The 27274-nt window shown below is 45.8% G+C and overlaps 1 protein-coding gene across 10 annotated transcripts in view; it reads right to left on the reverse strand.

The window, feature by feature from the left end:
- LOC146174934 (uncharacterized) overlaps positions 1-27274 on the reverse strand; it is a 128337-nt gene that overhangs the window by 71455 nt on the left and 29608 nt on the right. For 2 of the 10 annotated variants that reach the window (XM_084584177.1, XM_084584175.1), the window contains exons 1-2: positions 18363-18507; positions 11418-11525 (exon numbers count right to left, since the gene is read on the reverse strand). The exons of 5 other annotated variants lie outside the window; for them this stretch is intronic. In XM_084584177.1, coding sequence (XP_084440303.1) covers positions 11418-11525; positions 18363-18365 — 111 coding nt within the window. In that variant the 5' untranslated portion in view covers positions 18366-18507. Of the gene's footprint in view, positions 1-11417; positions 11526-18362; positions 18508-27274 lie in introns of those variants that run through there. 3 more of the 10 variants (XR_014702023.1, XR_014702025.1, XR_014702029.1) reach the window with 2 other exon arrangements.

Genomic DNA, 27274 nt, shown 5'->3' on the forward strand with positions numbered 1-27274 from the left:
GGAGCCTCGCCTCAAGCCACACGTCGGATGAGAGCCAATGAGAACCGTCATCGCATATCGCAAACGATATTGGATGGTATTTTCATAAAAATTCTGTAGTTCACATTTTCCAACGTGATTGGCCTGTAGCCATCAATTGAAAGCAATTTTTCTTTATCCGTACTCTTTTGAATTCAGACTGTGCGATTCCTAGTAAAGGACTGAGGAACGACCTCCACATTAGAAGGTAAAGCGAAAATCTGCAGCAAGACAGGGCTCAACAAATGTTTAAAAGTTAGGTAAAACTCGCATGATATGCCATCAGGGGCAGGTGTTTTAGAGAGGGGTGATTGATCAATTGCCTGTTCTATTTCTTCCAACGTGAAAGGGCCATTGATAAGAGCACAGTTATCATCTGAAAAAGACGTTATAAGAGCTGTGAAGTTAGCTAGTAGGTCCGAATTAAAAGTAGCAGAAGCGTCACCGAACAGCGTCTTGTAATAGCTCACAAACACAGAAATGATCTCACATGCTTTTATTACTAGAGTGTCATTGGACATCATTTCCGGTATTAACTTGGCAGTAGAATGACGGTGCTCATCAAGTAGAGCTCGTCGCGTAGGAGTTTCACAGTGCAAAGCACGATTTGTACGAGATCGAACTCGTCCTGTTTCGATCGATCAGCGTCCTGTTTTATGTAGGTCACACTTTACCATAGCAATTTCGTCTAAATATACTCCAGGTGCCTCACATTCCAATTCCTAGAGGTTATACAAACTCTTCAGCAATGTACTCTTTTAAAATTTCTTGTAAAATAACCTAACAAAACCCAATTTCAATAGTTGTCGCTCGCACCTCCTGTTTAAACAGCTCCCAAGCAGCACATATTGGCGTGGCACCTGTCAAAGACAATTGGAGTTGCGAGCGTATCCGAAAGGCAAACTCCTGGTCATTTACAAGTGAACAATTTAGCTTCCAAAGCTCCCATTGCGGACTAAATTTTGAACAGTTAGTTCTCCCGAGCTGAGCAGCCACCATACAATGATCTGAAAACGAAACCGGAGGAGTTTCACACAACTCACGGGAAACCAACGAGGAAGAAACAAATCCTATCTAGGCACGCGTGGGACCTCCCCTGGGTATGCGTGAATAGTGTGGTTGCATGACATGAGACCCCTGTAGCAGAGTCCTGAGTCATCTATAACAAGCGACAACACTTCACCACTTCTGTCTATGGGTACACTAGGTCCAGCACGATCACTCAGGTAGCATACACAGTTAGTCTCTCATTAACACGCACAATCCAGGAGGTTAGCCATGCCTTCAAACATATCAACATGCTCAGCTGCACTATTTGGACGCATAAATATTGATAAGTATCCATGGATGCTTGTGGAGGAAAAAATCACAGCTAATTAGCCGCCCTTCAGAGTCGGTATAGTAAGATAACGCAGAATAAGGGAGAGCCTCTCGAAAAAAAAGAGTCATCCGCCGTAAAACAGACAGCATGTGTCACAATAACATTCTAATCAGACAGACAGAGTCCTAATGCCTTCTCTGTATCCTGCTCACGTTTAATCGTTTCCTGGACGGCGACAAAATCGAGGCGCTTTTAAAAGATTTTAAACGATCGAATGTCCGAGGAAGATAAAGTGGGGCACTTGCTCAAAGGTATCGCTGTAGATGTCGATATATTTCTTATCAGTAAAGACAGTATCAGACTCTACAGCTGACTTCAACAGGCACTGCCACACTTTCAAAACCTTGAAGTTGGGCCGCATCACACCTAAATTTCGACGACTGGACAACTTAATGTCTGTTGCGAGCTTTGATGTAAGTGCTCCGGAGTCCATGACTGATTTGATACGCCGGATCGTGCGGAAAGAATTCATCATCATCCTCATCATCATCAGCCTGATTATACCCACTGCAGGGCGAAGGCCTCTCACATATATCTCCCCTTAACCCGGTTCTGTGCTAGCTGCATCCACTTGACCACTGCGAACTTCTTAATCTCATCCGCCCACCTAACTTTCTTAATCTCATCCGCCCCCTGCTACGCTTCCCTTCCCTTGGAATCCAGTTTGTTACCCTCAGCGACCATCGGTTATCCTCTCTTCGCCCTACATTTCCAGCCCATGTCCATTTCTGCTTCTTAATTTCTACTAGAATGTCGGTAACTTGAGTTATTTCTCTGACCCACACTGCACGCTTTCTATCTCTAAATGTTACCCCTACCATTTGTCGTTCCATAGCCCTCTGGGTTTTCCTCACCTTAAGTAGAACTCTCTTGATTAGCCTCCACGTTTCAACCCCATAGGTGAGTACAGGCAAGATGCAACTGTTGTATACTTTCCTCTTTAGCGATACCGGTAAGCTGCTAGTCATAATCTGCGAGTGCCTGCCAAATGCGCTCCATCCCAATCTTATTCTTCTTGTTATTTCCTTTTCGTGGTCCGGATCTGCGGTTACTACCTGTCCTAAGTAGACATATTCGCCTACTACTTCCAGTATTTCGCTACCTAATGTAAACTGCTGTTCCTTCCCGAGGCTGTTGAACATTACCTTAGTCTTCTGCATATTCAATCGGAATACCTAAAATCAGGTGATAGAAAAATGCACGGAATATACCCAGCCCTTATACATAGCATTGATTGATTACGAAAAAGCATTTGATTCAATAGAAACCTCGGCGGTGACGCAGGCATTGCGAAATCAGGGGGTAGACGAGCCGTACGTGAAAGTGCTGGAAGATATATATAGTGGCTGCACAGCTACCATAGTTCTGCACAATGAAAGTAACAAAATTCCCATAAAGAAAGGTGTTAGGCAAGGAGACACAATCTCCCCAGTACTATTCACAGCTTGCTTAGAGGAAGTATTCAGAGACTAGGAATGGGAGCAGTTAGGGATAAGGGTAAATGGAGAATACCTCAGTAATCTGCGATTTGCTGATGACATTGCATTGCTAAGCAACTCCGGGGATGAACTGCAAATAATGATTGATGACCTAGACAGGTAAAGTAGAAAGGTAGGCTTGAAAATCAATATGCGAGAAGAATTACTGCGTGACAAAGATTCAGCGTTCCGGGACGAACATCAGTATGACGGTTTCGCGCTGCAAGCAGAACCCGCGACCCCACCCAATTCCTGGTATCTGGCTTTAAATGCGTCACGCTTTGGCGAGAGCAGACAATGTAAAGATTTAAAAACTTCTCAACCCCAGATGGGCCGAAGAACCACCTACACACTTCTTTTTCCTTTTTGCCTAATTTATTATCAGATTTTACACATCTAGCGCGAGGTGGTTCGTCAGCAATGCCGGCACAATTACTACCGATAACCAGAGCGAGCTTCCACTCACTGTAAATCTGGCGTGTGGCGCCAGCAACCTGTGTGTTATAGCTGTGGTATGACCGGACATATCTCCCGGTATTGCCATCGGAGCGGCGTGCTGCCACGCCCGCTGCGCAACGGTTCTGATCGTTTCGACACTGAATTTTATCCGATATCGACTCTGGATACATACCGGCCGGCGCAGATGCGAAACGGGTCTTCTGCTTCGGACCGCAGCGTTACGCCGCCAACCCGAAGACAGCGACGTTCACCGTCTCCTCGGCGCCGTTCTTCCCCTTCGGGAAACTAGAAGGCGCGGCCGATGGGGGTGAGGTCGCCGGAAAATCAACGTTCCCAATACCTCTGCCTGCGCTTATGTTAAAGAACAAACTCGAAGTATCCATTGACGGCATCTCCTCCATGGCACTAAGTGACACTGGAGCAACAGTCTCTGTTATGAGTTTAGCATTCAAGAATCGATTAGGACATAAAGTGATGTTTAGCGTGAATCAGGCTGTGGTATTTCGTGGTGTTGGCGGTGAATCATTGGTGCCTTCGGGTGTGTGCTGTGCGACAGTTGTGATTGGTGGCCAAGCGTTTCGAGCCGAATTTACAGTGTTGCCTCGTTCCAAGCATGAAGTATTTCTAGGCATAGTCATTTTGCAACAGTGTGGTGCAACGTTAGACTGCCGTAGTGAACAGATCTCACTGAATACTTCGTTGATGTCAGCTCTTGTAGAAACGTCGTCGCTCAATTTAGGTGCGTTTTCTGTGTCTGATGATACAGCTGTACCTGCGATGTCCGGAGAATTCATTCAAGGTATTTCATCTACAATTTTGTGCGATGATGTCGACGCCGTAGTGGAACATACAACACTTGCCTGCGCAAAGAAGAGTGTCTGGGTGCCTCGTTGCATAGTTTCAGTCACGAGAGATTGCACCTTGCTGAGGAGTGTAACTGTTCAGATGAGCCAGCAGTGTTGCCTCGTGGCATGAGGCTCGCTCATTACGAGGAAGGTGTATCGAATTCCGTTGCGGCACTAAGTAACTACGCTCTTGAAGAGAAAACATCACATTTTGTAGAGTCTCGAATACAGTCAATCAGTCAATGATAAACACATCTTTGGGAGCACAGGAACGCCGACGTTTTATTCACCTGCTTTCTAAGCATATTTTGCTTTTCCACTTTGCCAGAAATCATCAGCCACCGATTCCAAATTCGGGCATTCATCATTCGATTGATACTGGAATCTCTCACACGATCAGATAGAAGCCCTATCGTGTGTCTCCGACCGAAAGACAGCTTATTGACAAAGAAGTTCATGATATGCTCCAGCGTGGCCTTATCCAGGAATATTCAAGTGCTTGGGCGGCCTCAGTTCTCCTCGTTAAAAAGAAGGACAACACATGGCGTTTGTGTGTGGACTATCGTCGCCTTAACGCCGTTACCAAAAAAAAGTTGTATATCCGCTTCCACGTATTGACGATGCAATCGACTGTCTTCATTCAGCGTCATACTTTTCCTCGGTAGACTTGAGATCGGGGTACTCGCAGATACCGATGAACCCAAGCGACAAAGCAAAGACGGCATTTGTGACACCCGATGGTCTCTGTGAGTTCAACGTAATGCTCTTTGGTTTGCGTAATGCGCCTGCTGCGTTCGAACGATTCATGGCCACCATTCTGCGCGGACTCGAGTGGAAAATTTGCTTGTGGTATTTGGACGACGTTGTGATCTTCGGCAAGACCTTTCAGGAGCACATTAGCCGCCTCGCCATCCTTCGTTCCTGCTTTGAGAGATCAGGCCTTGTCCTCAACTCTAAGAAGCGGCACTTTGGCTAACGTCAAACAATTGTTCTTGGTCACTTGGTCGATAAGGATGGTGTTCGGCCGGATTCTCAGAAGATTGCGGCTGTAACCAACTTTACAGCACCGGAATCAGTGAAGCTGCTTCGGAGCTTTTTAGGACTGTGTTCCTATTGTTGTCTTGTGCCCAGATTGTGCCCAGTGGTTTATGCTGATGTCCCTTGCGGACTCGCACCGCTTGGACTACCAATAAACACCCCCGCTACGTACTGAGTATGTAAAAATATATATACATATATATTGTTACGGGGTTTATTTACACAGATGGTAGGACGCGCTGGAGATTAGCACACCACAGTGGACAGACCCAGCTTCCGCGTCCTCTTCTGCTTATTCCGCCAAACCTCATCTTCCTTCAATAAGGACCACAGGAAGTGCGTGACACTGCCGCCTTCGCAGACGATGCCCGCCGGGCGAGTCAAGGTTCGTCACGTTGATAGAAGGGCTTCATGCGGGCCACGTGGACTACTTGAGTCTTCCGAGAACGACGCACTAGGGTGGTCAGGCTAGAGACTACAACGTTTACTGCGCTGAGGCGTTCCAGTACAACGAAAGGGCCAGTATACAGGTGCAACAGTTTCTGGGACAAGCCGCGCTTACGCAACGGCGTCCAAAGCCACACCAAGTCACCAGGGGCATAATTAACATCTTGATGACCCTTGTAGCATTGCTTGTAGCTTTCCTGGGAGGCTAGAGTGCGAAGTCTAGGGAGTCGACGAGCTTCTTCAGCCAAGGAGAAAGTATGCGCTAGTGAAGTTTCAGCAGGGAGTGAGAAAGGCAGAAACGTGTCCAAAGTGCTTCGAGGATGTCGTGCATAACAAAGAAAAAATGACTTGTTGCCTGTCGTTTCGTGCTTAGCAGTGTTCAATGCGTATGTTATAATTGGAAGGACTTCATCCCAGTTTTTGAGGCGGGAGTCGACATACATTGCGAGCCTATTGCTAAGCGTCCGATTGGTGCGTTCGGTAAGACCTTTTTTTTCTGGATGGTAAGGAGTTTAATGGCGAAACTGTGATGAGCAGAGGCGAAGCAGTTTTTCTACAACTTCTGCCGTAAACTGTCGGCCACGATCGCTTATTAACACACGAGGAGGCCCATGTTGAAGAATGGTGGACCGTAGGATGAACGCCGAGACATCAGAAGCAGTGGCTGACGGTATAGCAGCAGTTTCACAGTACCACGTCAGGTAGTCTACGCACACTATGACCCAGCGGTTTCCGTTGGAGGAACGGGGAAACGGTCCTAGAAGATCAATTCCCGCCTGTTCGAATGGGGTTCGTGGTGGCGTTATAGGCTGAAGATGTCCCGGCGGTGAGCATGTTGGGTGCTTGAAACGCTTTCACTGGAGGCAGCTAGCCACATAATGTTGAGTAGTTTGACGCATCTTCGGCCAATAAAAACGTTCCTTAGTCCTGTGCAATGTCCTCGCTAAACCCAAGTGTCAAGCTGTGGCATCGTCGTGCATTACCCGAAGAACCTGACACTTAAGACTTGTGGGAACTACCAGAAGAAGCCGCGCACCTACTGACGAGTAGTTCTTCCTGTATAGTACACCGTCACGAATGCAGAATGAGGTCGTAGTATTCCAGGAACTTGCTGCCTCAAAAAGCGGCGCCAACTCATTGTCGTGCCGCTGCTCAATCTTGAATTCACCAACATCAGGGAAACTTGCAAAGATAGCAGCTATATATTCATCCAAGACCTCATTGTCGCAATCAGTAGTTTCAAGTGGCAACCGTGACTGGAGGTCAGCATCACCGTGCTTACGACCACTCTTAAAAGACAGTAAAATTGAATTCTTGAAGGCGCAAAGCCCACCGCGCAAGGCGTCCACAGGAGTCCCGAAGGTTTACAAGCCAACATAAGGAATGATGGTCCGTCACAATTTTGAATGCACATCCAAAAAGATATAACCTAAACCGTTGCACACTGAATACAACAGCTAAGCATTCCTGTTCAGTTACTGTGTTCTTACGCTCAGCCTTGCTCACAGAACGGCTTGCATATGCAACGACATGTTCATTGCCATTGTGGCGCTGTATGAGCACAGCACCAACTGCAACTGCGCTGGCGTTAGTGTGAAGTTCTGTTGTAGTGGATGGACAGAAGTGGCGTAGTACTGGTCCTGATGTCAAAATAAATTTTAACTGTCGAAATGCGGAGTCACTATCGGCAGTCCACTTGAAAGGCACATCTTTTTGCAGAAGACAAGTAAGGGGATATGTTAGGTCAGCAAACTTCGGAACAAAACGCCCAAAATAGGAGCAAAGCCCCCAAAACCTCCTAAGCTGTTTTAACAATTTCGGCGGTGTAAAACAAGTGCAAGCTTCGATCTTTTTCGAATCAGGCCTGATTTCATCCTTGTCTATGAGATGTCCAAGTACCACAGTCTGGCGTCCCCAAAATGGCTATTCTTGGAATTGAGTACAAGACCAGCTCTCTCAATAAACTGCTAGACAATATCTAATGAAATGTTGGGTTCAGGAAAAGTAGTCCCGAATATCACTACATCGTCCAAATAACACATACAAATGTGCCACTTCAGTCCGCGCAAAACTGTATCCATTAATTTTTCGAACGTGGCTGGAGCGTACATAATCCAAATGGCATCACATTATATTCATACAGCCCGTCTGGGGTGATGAATGCCGTCTTTTCTTCATCTTCCGGGTGTATGGGGATCTGCCAAAGCCTGATCGTAGGTGAACTGAAGAAAAATAGGAGGAGGAATGTAAGCAATCAATGGCGTCATCAATACGTGGCCGGGGATACACGTCCTTCTTGGTAACAGTATTCAGCCGTCGATAATCAACTCAACATCGCCATGTGCCATCTTTCTTTTTGACTAGAATCACAGGGGCAGCCCACGGACTAGCCGATTCCTGAATGATGCCCTTATGTAGAATACCACAAACTTGTTCTTCGATTGTTTGGCGCTCTGATGGGGATACACGATAAGGCTTCTGGCGGATTGGAGTACGGGAAATGGGAATCCGTGGTGGCGAGTCCCGAGAGAAATCGAAAGCCGCAGTATGTTTCGCCAGAACTTCCACTATACTGTGACGGTCACTTGTTGGCAGGGATTTGTTAATCATGGCAAGAAATTTTGTCTCATCTTCTTCTGAGCATGCGGTAGGCTGGGAATTGTCTGTGCTGAGCACGGCCACTGATTTAAAAGTGTCTTCGTCAAAGTTGGCAAGTTTTAGACCACGTGGTAATATAACAGGTTTGTTAGAGCAGTTAGTCGTCCACAAAGAAGAATGGCCATTCATGACTGAGATGATGCAGCGGGGAATCAGAATACGTTTTTTCACGCAGTTGAGGGTAAGTGGTTCAACCACAGTGTCGAACGCATCACTGGCACAGCTGGAACTAACAACTTGTATAAACTCTGCTGACATTGCAGGAATGACTATGTCTTCCGAAACCGAAAGCTTGCTAGGATTGGTCCTTGAATTTTCATGCAAAGCAGATTCAATTCGAGTGCTCAAAGAAATGTCTTCGTTGCAAAAGTCGAGAGTAGCCCTACATTGTTCCAAGAAATCGAGTCCAAGAATTACGTCACGCGTTCATCGAGCAAGTACAGTGAATTCAGTTCGGAATGTGTGGCCGGCGATAACAAGATTAAGATTCACAGAACAGACTCCAGGTGGGTTAAGCGGTTCGCAACCAACGCCACACATTGTTGTCGCACTATCCCAAGCAGACATAATTTTACGACCGAGGCATTTTTTAAAAACGACACTTATAATAGAAATGGTTGCACCTGTATCTAACAACGCCATAGCAAATACACCGTCCACAAACACTTCCATTCGGTTCTTTAACATCGAAAAGGGCAGAGGCATGGGTAAGCTAGAATAATTTGCGACCTCACCTCCACCGGCCGCACTCACTAGTTTTCCGAAGGGTGCGACCGTCGTCGGGGAGAAGGGCAGCGTCGTAAGCGCCGAGATGGTGGTGTCAGGCTACGGTCAGAGGCCGGTGATTCGTTTCGGTTCAGCGCCATTCTGCGTTCTTTTCGGCTAGCTGTTGCTCTGTACTCCTGTACTCATTCCGGCCAGGTGTACTTCTATATGAATCATCATTGTCAGCAGGAAACCTTGTACGGGAGTTCACCCACTGTCAGCGATACTGCTGGTACGGACGGCGGTTGGGGAAAAACGCGAAACGTGGGCGATCATTCCATAGGCATACCACACTGGCGGCTCATCTTCATTCGATGAATAAGGCTCTTCGTCGCTTGGATTAAACGAGGAGGACGAGAGTGCTCTCTGTTGTAGGCGTTGATGGTGAGAGGCTGGATGTTCGGGTGATGAGCAGCAGAGCATCGGGTGTCCGAAGGAGACGTAACAGAGGGAGCATAACAGGTAGTAGATAGGCTATTGTCTGACGATGAGTTGTCACTGTAGACGGGTCTGACGTGGCCCCCAATAACTTTATGCCACCGAAGCTCTTCGCGGACGATGTGTAGAATTGTATCTTCCATGCTTGTCGTTTCAGGCACATCCACGTTGGCGACAGTTGTGACATTAGGCAACCGACCAAACTTCGTAATGATACGGCGTCGCTTCAAACATTCAAATGTGCGGCAGTGTCGTGTTACATCATCATCATCATCATCAGCCTGACTATGTCCACTGCAGGGAGAAGGCCTCTCCCACATTTCTCCAATTACCCCGTTCTGTGCTAGCTGCCTCCACTTGACCCCTGCGAACTTCTTAACCTCATCCGCCCACCTAACTTTCTACCTCCTCTGCTATGCTATCCTTCCCTTGGAATCCAGTTTGTTACCCTAAACGACCATCGGTTATCCTCTCTTCGCACTACATGTCCTGCCCATGCCCATTTCTTTTTCTTAACTTCCGCTGGAATGTCAGTAACTTGAGTTATTTTTCTTACTCACTCTGCACGCTTCCTATCTCTTCATGTTACCTCTACCATTTTTCGTTCCATAGCCCTCTGGGTTGTCCTCAACTTAAGTAGAACACTCTTGGTTAGCCTCCACGTTTCTGCCCCATAGGTGAGTACAGGTAAGATGCAACTGTTGTATACTTTCCTCTTGAGCGATACCAGTGAGCTGCTAGTCATAATCAGCGAGTGCTTGCCAAATGCGCTCCACCCCAATCTTATTCTTCTTGTTATTTCCTTTTCATGGTTGGTTCGTATCTGCGGTTACTACCTGTCCTAAGTAGACATATTCGTCTACTACTTCCAGTGCCTCGCTACCTAACGTAAACTGCTGTTCCTTCCCGAGGCTGTTGAACATTACCTTAATCTTCTGCATATTGATTTTTAAGCCTACCTTTCTACCTTTCCTATCTAGGTCAGCAATCATAGTTTGCAGTTCATCCCCCGAGTTACTTAGCAAGGCAATGTCATCAGCGAATCACAGATTGCTGAGGTATTCTCCATCTACCCTTATCCCTAATTACTCCCATTCCAAGTCTCTGAATACTTCCTGTAAGCAAACTGTGAATTGTACTGGGGAGATTGTGTCTCCTTGCCTAACACCTTTCTTTATGGGAATTTTGTTACTTTCTTAATGCAGAAGTATGGTTGCAGTGCAGTCCCTATATATATCTTCCAGCACTTTCATGCACGGCTCGTCTACCCCATGATTTTGCAATGCCTGCATCACCGCCGATGTTTCAACTGACTCAAATGCTTTTTCGTAATCAATGAATGCTATGTATAAGGGCTGGTTATATTCCGAGCATTTTTCTATCCCCTGGTTGATGGTATGGATATGATCGATAGTAGAGTACCGTTTCCGAAAACCTGCTTGATCCTATCCTTGATTGCAGTCTAAGGTTGTTCTTATTCTATTAGCGATACCTTAGTAAATACCTTAAACCTTATACATCAGCGGTGGTATTCAAATTGTCCTTGCAGATAAGAAAGTTGTACACGTCTTGCGCTATTCCTTTGAGGAGGTGACCCACTCTGTCTTTCTCAGTCATCCGAGCATCAACTATTCTGCACAGCTTGAGGACTTCTTCTGTGTAGGTTGTGCAGGTCTTCCCCGGTACTTGCGCACCTTGAGCCAGAGTCTGTTCGACGCTCTTTTTTCGAGCATCGGCATCGTCGAATCCCGCTCTAATTTCTTCCATGAAGTGATCCCAGGTGGTAAGGGATGCTTCATGATTGTCAAACCATGTTAGCGCAGTTTCAGCAAGAAAAAATACCGCATTCGCCAACTTTGTATTCGCATACCAGCGGTTGTATTTGCTCACCCGATTGTAGTGGATCAGCGAGTCATCCACGTCTTTCCCGGGCTTGCCATAGAAGTGCCGGGGTTCCCGATAAGGCTGTGCGGTGGTCGGTTGAGCTGCTGGCGTGGGCTGCGTTGAACCATCTGCTTGCGCCATCTCCGTTCGTAGGAGGAGGGGGGGTATGCCCACGTATACCACAATGGTATGCCCACGTATACCACAATGTTCGAGTTCAGCAAAGAGGGTATTATGATTTAGTGTATCAAACGCCTTACTGAAATTACAAAAATTCCAAGAGTTAGCTTCTGGGATTCTATGTTGCCTACATGTTGCCTCATGTTGCCTCAGCGCCACCCTCAACGTCCTTTGTTACCGCCATCGTCACGTAGAACGGGATCAAGAGCGAGGGCGAAAGCTGTGCTAGAACCCTGTTACGCTACCTATGGCTTCAAGACTGCCAGAACCGAGACCCCCGTAAGCTACAAGCAGATCAATTTAAGAGGAAATGAGGGTGCTCGTTATAATACATGAAGGAAAGAAGCCAACAGTCGGCGAGGCCAAGGAAAGCGTTGGAGATGGTACTTCGTCTTTTTTTGTTAATGTTTACTTCGATAATCACAGAAATTAGTAATATAATCTGTTTAGGGGAAAAATATATAAACACAAAGAAGAAGAAACAACGTGCCGATGGTGGGAACCGAACCTACGACCTCCGAATATCGCATCCGGTGCTCTTCCAACTCAGCTACATCGGCCGCTGTCCCCCCTGCTACTTGCTTGGGTATTTATGTTGTCTGTATACGAATTATAATTATAAAGCAGCCAACAGTCTACAAGTCGAAGGTAAAAGTTGGGGATAACTTTTTTATGATTTTGTTGTTGGTATTGACAAGAATTCTGATGATTTTTTTGAGTAAGGAATATGAAATTGCAAAACGTAAAGAAAAACAACGCGCCGCTGTCAGGAGTTGTGCCTTCGACAGAATATCGCGTGCAGTACTCTCACAACTGAGCTACAAGGACGATTTTCCAACCTTCCGCTTTCATGGGTATTTATGTTCACTGTAAGCGGGATGGATGGATGGAATATAGGAGCGTCCTCTTTGATACGGGGTGGTAGCGCAATAGCTATCAAGCTCATTTTTGTCCCTATACCTTAATTATTGTTTTAGATTGGTTAACTATACCATCATTCTGTTTATTGAATTTTTGTTTCTACATTACTAAGAATATGTCACTTTTCTACTTTTTGCCACCAATCTTCCAGTTGTTTTTTGCTAGCTTCCACCGCCGGTTTATTCACCCGGGCCACTGGTTCTCTAAACCCCGGAGCTTCAGGAAGAGTGACTGCGTCTGCATCGACTTCCGGATGGACACCATTACATATGAGTATAATATGGTTAACTGTTTCACTGGAGTTACCACATACAGCACATGAGTCATCTTCATTGTTAAATTTCTTTTTGTAGCTGCGTGTTCTAAGGCACCCTGATCTAGCTTCAAAAATAGTGCACTGCCTCTTGAGTTATCTGCCTTTTCCACTTTCGGTATACTTCCACACTCTGTTTCTTTTCCATCAAATTTATCCAATTGTTACCTTGTGTGTTTTTCCCCTGATGCTTAACGCTCTTTATTTCTACGTCCTTGTGACCAGCATACTTACTGGTTAGTTTCCTAGTTTTTATTTCCTCCACTGTGAGTCAACACTTTCTAGGTATAGCTATTTAAGTACTTTAGCTACCCATCTGTTACTGTCCAATTTCCTCAGGCGTTCCTCATATAATATTTTACTCTGAGCTTCCCGTATTTCTAAAGATGCCCAGCCCACATCTCCCTGTTCCGCCTCATTTGTGGTTTTTCCGTGGGCACCTAGTGCTCATCATCCGACGGATCTGTGAGTTATTTCTAATGTCGACTGTACCTCTGATTTTAGACACAAAACCGCATTTCCGAAAGTAAGCCCGGGAACCATAATCCCTTTCCAAATACTCCTCAAAACCTCATACCTGCTGTATCCCCACAATCTCATGGTTTTTATTCCGGCATTTCTTCGCCTTTCGTTGCTCATGCTTTTTAATGTATGCCAAACCTTCGTTTACCCATACCCCGAAATATTTATATTCTGCTACTCTGGTTATTTCATGGCTTTGTATTTTAAGACGATAATCTGTTGAGCAGTTTAAAATCATCACACCCGACTTAACTGCGCTAAAACTGAAGCCTAGAGCTTCTCTTTTGTCTCCGCAATACTTAACTAAAGTTTGCAATTCTTCCAGACTCTCAGCTAGCAGCAGAATATCGTCTGCATACATAAAACCGGGGAGGAGCTTTTCTACCGCCTTTCCACCTAATCTATGTGACAGGTTAAAACCAGGGTTACTTCCTTGTATCTTCCGTTCCAGGTTTATCATATAAAGCATGAACAGCAGCGGTGATAGAGGACAACCTTGCCTTAATCGTTTGCATATTCTGTCTGCTTCCGTAAATCGTATACCTTACCATATAATTGCTACTTTGTTATCCCGGTATATTTCCTGGAGGAACTCTATTATCTCATAACCGATACCTTCTTCTTTTAATGTGTTCCACAGGTGTTCCCAGGAGGGCCAAACACAAAGGTCTGTTTTCCAGTCTAGATGTATTGATACATTGGGTAAGCACGAACAGGCTATCATCTAAGCACCTACTATTTCTAAATCCGTTCTGAAGTTCTCCGAGTATCTTCTTGCTTTTTACCCATGCTTGCACCTTTATTTCACCGCCTGCATGGCTAGCCTGTACATAACAGATGGTATGGTAACCAGCCTGTAGGCTTTTGTGTGCATCCTTTCTCCTTTTCCTTTATAAATCAAATTCATTTTACTCTGCCGCCAGCTGTCCCGAATTTGCATATTCGTTTTGACTGTTTCCAAATTTTTAACAACGTTTCCTTGCTTCTTTGACCAAGTTCATTAATCAGCTTGATCGGAATGCTATCTATTCCTGTTGATGTGTTTTTAGGAATATATTTTTCGGCCTTTTTCTAGTTTAAATTGGCCAATTTTAGGCTGCTTTGTATTCTGCTATCTTGTGTTGTTTCGTGATTGGCGGAGATTACGCTATCGTCGCTCTTAAATGACTCGGCTATAACTGATGTAATGTAGTTCACTGCGTTGTCTCCCTTTAAACAATTTCCCTCGTTATCATGAATCCGGTCCTGCTTTCTTTGATTCTTTTAACCTAGACAGCATATATGGTTCCAGAATCGTCTTGATCCGCCTGTATAGGCATCGCGTATGTCAGCCATCCAGCGATCACTGGACTACTTTATTTTACTTTGGACGAGGGCCTGTACATCAAGTTCCTTTTGTCGCTATGATTCCCATTTTTGGTCGATTTCCTTATGAGATACCTGTGCTTTCTTTGCCTCTCGGTGTTAACCTGAAGCAGCCCGTCGTTATTCAATGGCTTCCCTGATTTGCTTATTCCATCAGCTCCGTGGCTTTTTCTTTCCATTCCAGCGGTTTGCTACTTTCACCTTCTCAATTTTCCTAATTATGAGTAGTTCGACCTGTTCATAATCCCGGTCGTCCATCGAGATTTTTTTCTATTGCTTCTTCTATATCTGCTGCTATCGGCGCTTTTTGATCGTCGTTTAATTTTGCGCTCACTTTTTGTCTAAGTTCCACTTCTCTTTTCATCAAGGGCGCCATCTGCCGACTAATACGTTAATGATCACTTCCCAGAAACTCCTCTTCTTCGTCTATTTTCATTTTGTGACCTTGCTATAAATTTCCTGCGACATTAGACACTAGTCAATGGTCCTCTGCCTGTTGCGGAATTCCCGCATGATTTGTCCTTCGCATTTTGTTTCTCTATCTACTATAAGTAGGTCGTGTCGCTCACAGAAATCTATCACTATAGCTTCCCGTTACAATCTGTGTATCCATCCAGATTGTCGACGAGGCCGTTCATGTTCCCCAGCAGAATAATATCGGCCTCCAAACAAGATCCTTGTTTTCTTATTTGCATTGGTGTCCTGTTCGTAAATGAACTACCCCTAGCCATGTCCTTGTGGCGGCAATTGTTCCTCATACCCAGATATAGCCTTTACAAGATGATTTTATTATTTGCCATTTGTTCCCTGGTGCATCAACGTACCTACCCCTCCACCCTTTTTTTCCGTTCTCGTTCAGTTGAACCCATCCCAGACGTAGCCTTCTATAAACGGCGGATCTTCTAGATCCCTGAGATGTATCTCGCATTGCGCGTATACACCTGTTTTGTCATCCTTTAACTGCTGTTCTATCTCTAGCCATTTCGCTCTTTTTCTACTTCCTTGTATGTGCATGTAGCTGATCCTTATGTTAAACCCCTTTTTTTACTTTTCTTTCTCGACCTCCTCCTCGGCATTTTTTGGGGATCAACCTTTATTACTCTTTCTTCTGCTTCACTTCTACCTCTGTGCACGGAGCCCTCGTGGACCCTTTAAAAAAGCTACAGCCCTGCCTGCCAGACGCCAGCCGATCTCTGCTCCCATCCTTCTGTTAAAATGAAGGCCATCTCACTGAAAAGCTCTGCCAAAACCTGCTTTATGCACCTCCCTGTTTACCTCAACCACTTCGAAACGCTTCTCCAGGCTCAACTTTCTTATGTCCTGATTAACTGTCACCACCTCCGGTTCAAGCTTTCCGTTCGATCCTTGAACCTTCGGTACTGTACATACAACTATCTGCGCTTGCTGTGTTATCTCCCTGATATCGTCAACTCCCTTAGCTAAACTTTCCACCACTCAAGCAGCGTCACCATTTAGGACATCGTTTAGCCCCGCGGCTACTATCACCATATTGCGCTCTGTGGAATTTTTCAAGAGCCTATTTTTGCTCTCTTTCAGCAGTTCCCTCATTGTGCTCCCTGAGAAGGCTCCAACCAACACTCGCTTATCACCCTTTACACGTTTCAAGATATCTCGCTGGCACCTGCTCATGTTATAATCTCCGGCAATAAGCACGTGGGCCTTCTCCCTCCCTCACCCAACTGTTAGCTCCTGCTTTCAGTTATCTGTGACCTTCTCTCTGGCATTTTCATTCTTCTTTACTACTTTCTTTTTTTCCTGGCTTCTTAGTAGCTGCTTCTAAATAACTGTGACGGCTCGGATTCGCCTGACCTACTTTGCTTATGCCTTTCATGCCAGTGCTGGTCTCAGCCACGTGGCCTGCACTGGCATGTTCGTTCTCGTTGGTTCCAAAGATAACATCGGCCATTATTTTTCCATTTGAGTAAGCTGTCCAAGCAGTTTCTGATTTTCTGCCCTTAACAAACTTACTTCATTTTCTAAATCATCCACACGAGACACTAAACTGCACCTTTCTTGATCAAATCTATGTAGGCACGCACTCAGGACGCAACACCGACAAAAAAAGTCGCTGTCTTCCGCTTCACCTACGTAATCAAACGCGTTTCCTTGAGATTAACCTGCGCCTCACTATACACTTTACCTTCTTCTGATTGCACATGTTAAGCATGTATCGACTGAACTATATCTGTTACGAATTCTCAAAATATATAAACTGCCAAAAGAAGACACAAGAAACGACTAGCAAACACGCGTAAAAATCAATTCTGCGAATGCCAATGGCCTAGAAAAAAAGTATTTATCGAAACAAAATTGTTAAAGTATGAACGCCGAAAACGCCTAGCTGCCGGCACGAAAAATCAGGCCTCTAGGACAAATAGCTAAAATCTATCCCTTAGGCTGCACCTAACCTAACTACTGAAAATGAAATAAAGTTAATAAAAGAAAGAACTCGTCTATTTGACGCTTTCGGAAGCACCCGCTGTCGCCAGTCAATCCGTTTCTGGTAGTCACGTGCAATCGGAGGAGCGGTGGAACACGCGTCCGCACCAAATGGCTGTCAACTCGAAGTCTGTTCACCAGCGTCACCCTCATCCCTAGCGGTGTATGTGAAGCATCCATTTAAACCGCGAGCGCGACGTAGCACGTGATCATTAGGGAGCTCGACAGCTATGCGAGAACCCTCTTCGATACCTTTTTATATATATACCACGTGTTCCGGCTAAAGATAACCCATGTTTAAAATAATAATACTGTTACCCCATGCCCAGTGTAATCAATACAGATTTATTCAGGGTCGCCTATACTAATTTTCACTTATTGTTTCGTTCAGCAGGGTCAATTATTTTAAAATAATAAATTTATTTATTTATTTAGGATATTGTCAATCTCCATTGGGATATTTACATTCGGGGCATGTAACTGAACGCAGAATATAATAATGGCAGTACAATGAAGGTCACAAATATATGAATATAAAAAACAGCAGATAGTAAACAATTTCAAAAACAGTAAATCTGGTCGGAAGTACTGCAGATATACATGGTAAATAATGTACAAATACAGTAGCTTTCTTGTACAGTGATGTAAGTGGTATTCGATTAGACATGACCACAGCGATCATCATCATCATCATCATCATCATTATCAGGCGGACTATACCCACTACAGTGCGAAAGGTATCTCCTATATTCCTCGAAATAACCAGTTTCTGAGTTGCTGCATCCCCTTGACCCCTGCAAACTCGTTAATCTCACCTGCCCATCTAACTTTCTGCTGCACCTTGCTATGCGTTGCTTCCCTTGGAATCTAGTTTGTTGCCCTAAGCAACCACCGGGCATCCTCTCTTCACACATGTCCTGCCCATGCCCATTTCTTTAATTTTCACTATAATGTAAAGAGTTGTTTCTTTAACCCACTCTGCCCGCTTTCTATTTGTTAACATTACCCCTACCATTTTTCGTTTAATAGGCCTCTACGTTATCCTTAACTTAAATAAAACCCTCTTCGTTAGCCTCCACATTACAGCCCCATAGGGGAGTACTTGTAAGATTCAACTGTGTTATAGTTTCTTCTTGAGCGATACCGGCGAGCTCCTAGTCATAATCTGCGAGTGCTTGCCAAATACGCACCATCACAATCGTTTCATCCTTGCTACTTCCCTTTCATAGTGCGGATCTGCTGTTGTTACCTCTTCTAAGTAGACACATTCACTTACTACTTCTAGTGCTTCGGTATCCAACTTAAACTGCTGTTCCTTGCCGAGGCTGTTGAACATTGCCTTAGTCTTCTGCATATTGATTTCCAAGCGTACCTTTCTACTTTTCCTGTTTAGGTCATCAATCATTCATTGCAGTTCTTCCCTTGAGTTAGCAAGACAATGTTATCAGCGACTCGCCGATTACTGAGGTATTCACCATGTACCCATAACCGTAACTGCTCCCATTGCAACTCTCTGAGTACTTCTCGTATCATGCTTGGAATAGTACTGGGAAGATCGTGTCGCCTTGCCTAACATATTTCTTTATAAGAATTTTGTAACCTTCTATACTGAGCGATAATTACTGTTCAGCCAATATATATATATATATATATATATATATATATATATATATATATATATATATATATATATATATATATATATATATATATTCCAGTACTTTCACACACGGCGTAAATACGGCTTCCTCTACTCGCATGACCTCTCGAATCTCATTTTTTTTTTTTTTTTTGCAGAGCCGCAATTACTGCCCAACTCAACAGATATTCGAAGTTCTTTTTACTTGTAACTCTCCATATTTGACACCTCTTGCTGCTAGCCCTTCTTCAGAATATTTTTGGCATTCGCTATCTTGCTGTAGCAAACCGAGTACCGTTTACATCCTGCCTTGTTTGCCATTTAACATCCCTTGGTATTAAAAAAGCCTGTTCACTAGGCGTCAAATACCAAAGTTGACAATAGCTACACCGGCATTTGTATAGCAGCTGTTCGCGACCGAAGAAAGTGACAGGTGAAAGTTGTGTTGTGCGAAAGCAGTTCTTTATCGAATCCCGAAGCCAGTTTTTCAACGACTGAGAAAGAACGTCTCGCTATTATCTGAGCGACGTTTCATTTTCGCTACTTATAGTAATGCTTCGCTAATTGAAACGACCTCTCCCGCCTCCTTGCTCAGTGCATACTGCGTCTTCAAGAAATCGACATCGTCGTTTATAAGTCTCAACGCAATTCTTCCGCTGCTTATCTCGAGCCCCCTTTGACACGCAGCCGAAAGTCGACGGCGACTTCTTTTCGAGAGGCGTAAGCGCCATCATTATTTTTAAAACAGAACCGCTCCTACTCCAAGTTAAAACCATCGTTGACTACCAAGAAAGGTAGACTGAAGACCGACGCTCCTGGTGAGATGTTCGGGAGTAAGGTTTCGTCCTTCGCATTACACAGTCGTTTCCTTGCAAAACAAACCTTCTCATTAAACAGTAATGCACATCCTTGATCGAATACCACCCGTACTGATCCCTTCAAAAAAATATAGGGATCGGCCTCTTCGGCCATTTCTTAACTTCATCAAGGGTTAACAAGTGCAGCGTCGTGGCTAGAGATCACTATACCAACTTCGCGGACACGATTGCTCGTCCAAATATTATAGGAGAGGAGTAGCAAATTTTTTATTTAAATCCATCCTAGTGCGAGATTCCGCTCTTGAAGTGCTCATCAGGGACAGAGGAACAGCTTTTACGACGGAGCTCGTCACGCAAGCCATCATGAATTACAGCCATGCAAGCCATCGAAAGGGAACAGCATATATATCGCAGCCAAAGAGATTTGCAGAGCCTCTGAACACGATTATCGCAGGCATATGCTTGCCATCTACGTCGATACCCAGTAGAAGACAGGACTAAATGCTGCCCAACATGACCATCGCTTTTTAACACCGCCATCCAGGAGACAGCCGTTGCGACCCCGTAACAATTGGCATGGTGACCTGGTGACATGGTTCATGCTTCAAGTAATGCTTATACACAAGGACAACCTCAAAGCCACCGCCTACCATCATTGTTCTGGGCAAGTCCAAAATTGCGCTGTATGCGCATTAAACAGCGGCAAGGAAACAAACTCGCAGCTACAAATTACGGCGATGGAACACAGAGTGCGAGCCAGGAAACCGAGTCTGAGTTTGGACAACTATCTGCTGTCGCGAACTAAGTGGAAATGTGATACGCTTATTCTTTAGGCCATAAAAATTCCTTCGCCGTGTCGAACTGGACTGTTATGTCATTTTCGACGGCGATTATGATCTCTGCTTCAACGGCCGCAAAAGCAAATCATGCGTTTTGCAAGGCTAAAACGATACACACGCGCTAAAAACGCCTCACTTCTACATTTTCTAATAATATTGTTTGCTCTTACCTCTTTATGTTTTAAGTATTGAGGCTAAGCCGTTTAGTTGGAATGCAGTGCCAAGAATAATCATAAATAATTCCTCTAAAATTTCAAAGTATGTCGAAGAATGCGTGCTTTACGAAATAAATTCATCTCCCTTTGATCATATTCGCCTAAATGTACCATTTGATAATATGTCAAGATGGTGTGGAACGTGAGCAATCAAGATTACCTTTTGCAACACTGTAGTGATGTCGTTCACTAATAAATCTTGCCTGTCGTTGTTTAACTATGAATTTAATGATTACTTCCTTCAACGCGTTTTTGAATACTATCAGTATTTTGGTCTCAGTTTAAACACTAACCAGACCTGGTCAAAAAACATTGATTCTATTACGAACAAGCTCTACAAAAACAAGACTATTTGCGTCGTACTCTGTCTAATTGTCCACGAAATACCAAATTACTATTGTATGAAACACTCATACGCCCCATGCTTGACTATATACGCAAGCATAATCTGTACCAGCACACGCAACTCGATATAGAAAACGTTGAGGCCATCAAAAACGCCATTAGATTTATCTACCGCGTTATGACTATTCGGTTTTGCTATTATCAGGCATGTTTATACTTAACATCTCTTACTGAACAACGGCGCGTCAACTTTTTCAATTTTTCGCACGGTATTATAAAATCGTCTTGTCGCCTCTCCCGTAAGGCACCTTCGCTAAGTCATCTTCTGTTCAGAGGTAGCACGCGCTTAAAGTTACACCTTTTTATGCACGTAGAACATATTCAAACACAGTTTTGCCACGGAGAATTCACATTCGGAAAATAACTACCAGGTGCCGATCGCCCCTTACATTAAAAGAACTTTTGTGTAGGCTTTGTTATCATCGTCCATAACATTTTTTGCTGTATATCTTTGTTGCGGCATTTATGTTCTTGAAATCTGTCACATTCCCACACTTGCTAAAGCCCCTTTTGGGGCTGCCGTATGTATAATAACGAAACAAATAAAGAAATAAATTGGAAGAGAGATGCTTGACCAGCGAAAAAGCATAAAGAAGAGGAAAACGAAGACGTTGCGCTTGAGACAATGAATTTGTGAAGACAACAAAGAGTACGAAACTCGAGCTATCGCTGTGAACGCTGGCATTCGTATCTGCTACGTAAGAATATATATTGCTGTGCGAACCATCGAAACCGCTTCATTACACTTGGTGGAGGTGTCGCCACGTCCCAACCTGGAGCTCCGCAGTCGCACCTTGCCCGGCTCTACCATCATGACAGACGACATGACCCAGTCTGGCCTGCTTGTTCCCAGCGCTATCATCTGTTCGGGACCAGTCCGGCAGCACGGCACACGTATCTTCACCGGCACGGACAACACCGACGTAGAGGACTGGCTGGCTGACTACATACGAGCGTGTGAGTGCTTAGCATAAGTGGGACGACCATGTTAAGCTCAGCACCGTCATCTTCTATTTAAGTGATGTCGCCAGCTTGTGGTTCAAAAATCACGAAGCTGATATTTCAACCTGGGCAGTCCTCAAAACTAGCCTCACGGAGGTTTTGGGCCGCCCCGAAGTTCGGAAACTTCGCGCCGAACAACGGTTGGGTTCTCGAATCCAGCCGCCAGGCGGAAAATTCACAAGCTATATTCAGGATATTGTCGACCTGTTTAAACGTCGTCATCCATCTATGACTGAAGCACATATGATCAAGCATGTCCTCAAAGGAATTGAATTGGACGCATTCTACATGCTCGACGCCAAAACCCCCAAACCCGTTTCTGATATCATTTCTTTGTGCTAGAGTTAAAACAAGCTCCTCAAACAGCGTCTCATGACGCGCTGTACCATTTCCTCGGATGAAGAACTTCCGACACTGGATCTTTCCGGTGGATCACCCAGCACTTCTCCACCAAATGAAATAGTTTGCGCTGGAAGAGGTGGCTCGACAGTTGTCCTTGGTCATCTGCGGCCCGATTATTAATCTCTGTCGCCCCCGCTACAGCGCATCACCTAGGAGCAGGTTGTCCAGATCTTTCCACATAACAACCCACCCCCTATGATGGCCGCTCCACTGACTTACGCCAAACCGGCAAGCCGCTCACCGCTTTTACCCGAAACGCCAACGCCCCCAAACCACATCTTCAATCGCCGGCTGCCCGTGCCTCCAGTGCCACCTACGCAGCCTGTTCAGCATCGCACCGGTCCCCGCAATCCGAATTCGTGGCAAACACAAGATAACCGCCCAATATGCTACGTCTGCAGTGTAGCTGGCCATATGGCGCGATGGTGCATTGCACGTGGATCCCGTTTTTATGACTACGGGCGCGCTCCAGCGTAGGACGCACATTTTTCCGAATCTGAGCCGGTTGTCAGGCTTCGCATCACTCCCGACACGTTCCGATTCATATGCCCACCGGTGATCCAACTCCCGCCGTCGGTCGCGCTTCTAATATGACCCGCCGGTCACTACCCCTTCAGCCGCATTTCCGAAGGGAAGAACTGTGCCCTCAGTAAATGTGTCACGCCCTGTAAACATTATAGAGGTTTTCATCGAATCCTTTGCTGCTGATGTGCTTGTTGACACTGGTGCTGCGGTGTTCGTGATTGATTCGTGAGAAAAGTGGCGACGCCGATTCCCGATATTTCACTGCAAACCACGCGCGCCGAGATGATTCGACCCCGTGGCTGCGTGCACCGCGCGGCTGATCGTACAAGGCATCTCCTACATTATTGAATCCATCGTTCTCGCTGACTTCTCATGAAAACATTGTCGGATGGGACTTTTAGTCTAAGAATCACGCCAACATCGACTGCGCACGTGGTCACATTGATTTGTTGCCTTTGTGGGACACTCTCGTAGACACAACTCCGGCTCCAGCTGCGCCCATCTTCACTGCCGACGACATTGCTGTCCCTGCTTCCTCTCCTGCTCTTGTGCCTGTAAGATGTGACGCCATCAACGACGCTACTGTAATGTACACACCATCGGTCCGTTGTGCTCATCGCAAATATTTGCTTCTCCCGCATGCCGTGCTTACGATTGCTGGTGGCATTAGCGCTCTGTACGTCTCCAATCCGTTGCCTTTTCAAACGACTTTACTTCGAGGAGAATCGCTTGGCACTGCCGATATTGATCCTGCCGACGCCTCTAGTGTTGTTGCAGATCCTATAGTGCATCCCATTACCGCCCTCACTCCTCCCACTAGACTCACCGTCTCGACCACATCTAACATTTTCGGACGTTCTGTCGACGCCTCTTTGCCGCCTACCCAGCGCGACAAGCTCGTCGCCTTGCTTCAACGATTCAGCGCCTCCTTTGACTATTACCAAACTTCGCTGGGACGTACAACAGCGGTTCGCCATCATATGGACACCAGCCTCCACGCACCATTGCTCCAGCGCCCCTACCGAGTCTCACCCTCTGAACACCGCGTCATCGATGCCCAAGAGAGTGACATGCTTGAGCGCAGAGTGATCCAGCCTCTCAAAGCCCGTCGGCTTCACCTGCCGTGCTCGTAAAAAAAAAACGGATGGCTCCATTGGGTTCTGCGCCAACTACCGTCGACTCAACAAGATTACTTGGAAGAATGTTTATTTCCTCCCACGCATCGACGAGACCCTTGACTGTTTGCAGGAAGCTGAATACTTTTCGTCGCTGGACCTCCACTCTGGCTATTGATAGGTGCCAATGGCTGAAGCCGACCGCCAAAAAACAGCATTTATAACGTTAGACGATCAACATGAATTTATTGTCATGTTTTTCTGTTTGTGCAACAGTCCAGTCACACTTGAGCGCATGACGGCAAGCATCCTCCGCAGGCTGAAATGGCCGATATGTATCTGCTATTTATATGATGCTATCATCTGCTTGAAGAATTTTCCTTCTCATCTTTTTCGCCTCGAGAGTGTTCTCCGACGTCTAAGCGACGCAGGCTTGCAGCTAAACTTGAAGAAGTGTTGGTTTGGTGTTCGACAGCTAGTGATAATCGGTCACGTAGTGTCCAAGGACGGAGTCCTGCTAGACCCTGCCAAACTACGTGCAGTGACGGAATTTCCGAGGCCCACTTCACTGAAAGAACTGCGCAGCTTTATAGGGCTTTGCTCGTATTTCTGCCGCTTCTTCAAACATTTTGCCGAAATTGTTGCTCCTTGACCCAGCTTCTTGCTGGAAGCCCCGACCTGTCGGCCTGGTCAACTGATTGTGAAGCAGCTTTTACTACGCTCCGCCGATGTTTGACGTCCCCGCCTACATTATTTCACTTCGACCCGCACGCTCCTACCGAGCTCCACACGTACGGCAGCGGCATCAGTATCGGTGCTGTTCTCGCTTAGCGCAAACATGGTTTCCCCCAGTACGTCGTAGCTTACGCCAGTCGTGCCCTGACCAAAGCAGAGACCAACTATACATTACCAGAAAAAGAATGTCTGGCAATTGTTTAGGCCAGCACTAAATTTCATCCTTGCTCGGCCATTCGATGTCATCCCCGATCGCCATGTTCTGTGCTGGCTGTCGTCCCTCAAATATCCTTCCAGCCGCCTCGCCCGCTGGGCTCTCCGTTTAAAGGAATATTACCTTCGTGTTAGGCAAGGAAACACGATCTCCCCAGTACTATTCACAGCTTACTCAGAAGTATTCAGACTTGGAATCGGAGCTGTTAGGGATAAGAGCAGATGGAGAATACCTTAGTAACCTGCGATTTGCTGATGAAATAGCGTCGCTAAGTAACTCAGGGGATGAATTGCAAAGAATGATTGATGACCTAGAGAGGAAAAGTAAAAACGTAGGCTTGAAAATCAGTATGCGAAAGACTAAGGTGATGTTCAATAACCTAGGGAAGGAACAGCAGTTTACGTTAGGTAGCTTAGCACTGGAAGTAGTAGGCGAATATAGCTATTTAGGACAGGTGGTAATCGCAGATCCAGACCATGAAAAGGAAATAACAAGGAGACTAAGACTAGGATGGAGCGCATTTGGCATGCGCTCCCGGATTATGACTAGCAGCTTAATAGTATCGCTGAAGATGAACGTCTACAACAGTTGCATCTTACCTGTACTTACCCATGGGGCTGAAACATTCAAGCTAGCAAAGAGGGTTCTACTTAAGTTGAGGACAACACAGAGGGCTATGGACTAAAAATGATAGCGATAACGTTAAGAGATAGGAAACGTGCAGAGTGGGTCAGAGAAATATCTCAAGTCACTGGCATTCTAGTGGACATCAAGAAGATGAAATGGGCAGGGGCAGGAGATGTAGCACGAAGAAAGAATAACCGATGGTCGCTTAGGGCAACAAACTGGGCTTCAAGGGAAGGCAAGCGTAGCAGGGAGTGGCAGAAAATTAGGTGGGCGGCTTAGGTTAAGAAGTTCGCAGGGGTCAAGTGGATGCAGCTTGCACAGGACCGCGGGAGGCCTTCACCCTGCAGTGGGTATAGTCAGGCTCAGGATGATAATGCTGATGACATTTGTCTCCTTTATCGCTCTGGTCCCAAGCACGCCGACGCTGACAGCCTTTCACGTGCCCCTGTGAGCTCTGACCCTTAACCACACGCTGTCGCCAGCCTCACGCCTTTCTCCCTTGAAACCATGAATATGGCATTTGAGCAGCGCAAAGATCATAACATTTTTTCACTCATGGACGTTCTGGCCAGCTAATCACAGTGCCGCCCCTCTCGAGCTCTCCGACGTCAAGCCCATCATTTTAATATCCGTGACAACCTCCTTTACCGCAGAAACTACCTCTTTGATGGACGAAAATGGTTGCTTGTTATTCCCCGACATCTCCGATTGGTAATTTGCTTGAGCTTTCACGATGAACCACAGTGCGTCCATGCCGTATTCCTGAAAGCATATACCCGCCTACGTCATCGCTACGACTAGCAAGGCATGTATCGTTTTGTTGGCCAGTAAATCCCCTCTTGTATCAACTGTTAACGTCGCAAAAACCCATCACGTCCTCCAGCTTCCCTGCAGCCTCTCCCGTGTTCACTTCGGCCACTTGCACGTGTTGGAATCGACCTTTACATGCCTTTTTCCTGCTCTTCCGCGCGCACCAAGTGAAGCAATATTGGTATCGACCATCTGACCAGATATGCGGAAACGCCTGCTTTACCAGATGCAACTGCTCGTGACGTAGCTGGTTTCATCCTTGAGAAGGTTATCCTGTGTCATGCTGCGCCAAATGAATTACTTAGTGACCGTGGTTGCGTGTTTTTGACTGCGGTCGTAGAAGCCCTTCTTCAGGTGTGCAGTGTTGTTCATCGTACGACGTCTGCCTACCATCCCCGAAAAATGAAATGGTCGAGCGATGTAATCGGATCCTCAGAGACATGATCACTATGTATGTTTCATCCAGCCACTCAAATAGGGACCGCATGTTACCGTTTATAACCTACTACACAAGGGAATACCGGTTTCTCGCCTTATTTCCTTCTGTACTGCCGTAAACCTTCTTGCACAATGTACATGATCTTACCCTACCATCCCGACGTCTCTGGTTTGACACCCATTTTTCAAGCCGCTACCTATGCCGAAGAGTGCCGTCAGATCGCACGTCAAATCACAGCTGAAAATCAGTTCCTGCAGACAAGCAACCACGCCGTACCTCATGCCTGCCGCCTGCTTATCGTCCACAGTCGTTGGTGT

This window comes from Amblyomma maculatum, chromosome 11 (assembly GCF_055883805.1).
Source record: "Amblyomma maculatum isolate TAMU_Amacu chromosome 11, ASM5588380v1, whole genome shotgun sequence".
Lineage (NCBI taxonomy): Eukaryota > Metazoa > Arthropoda > Arachnida > Ixodida > Ixodidae > Amblyomma > Amblyomma maculatum.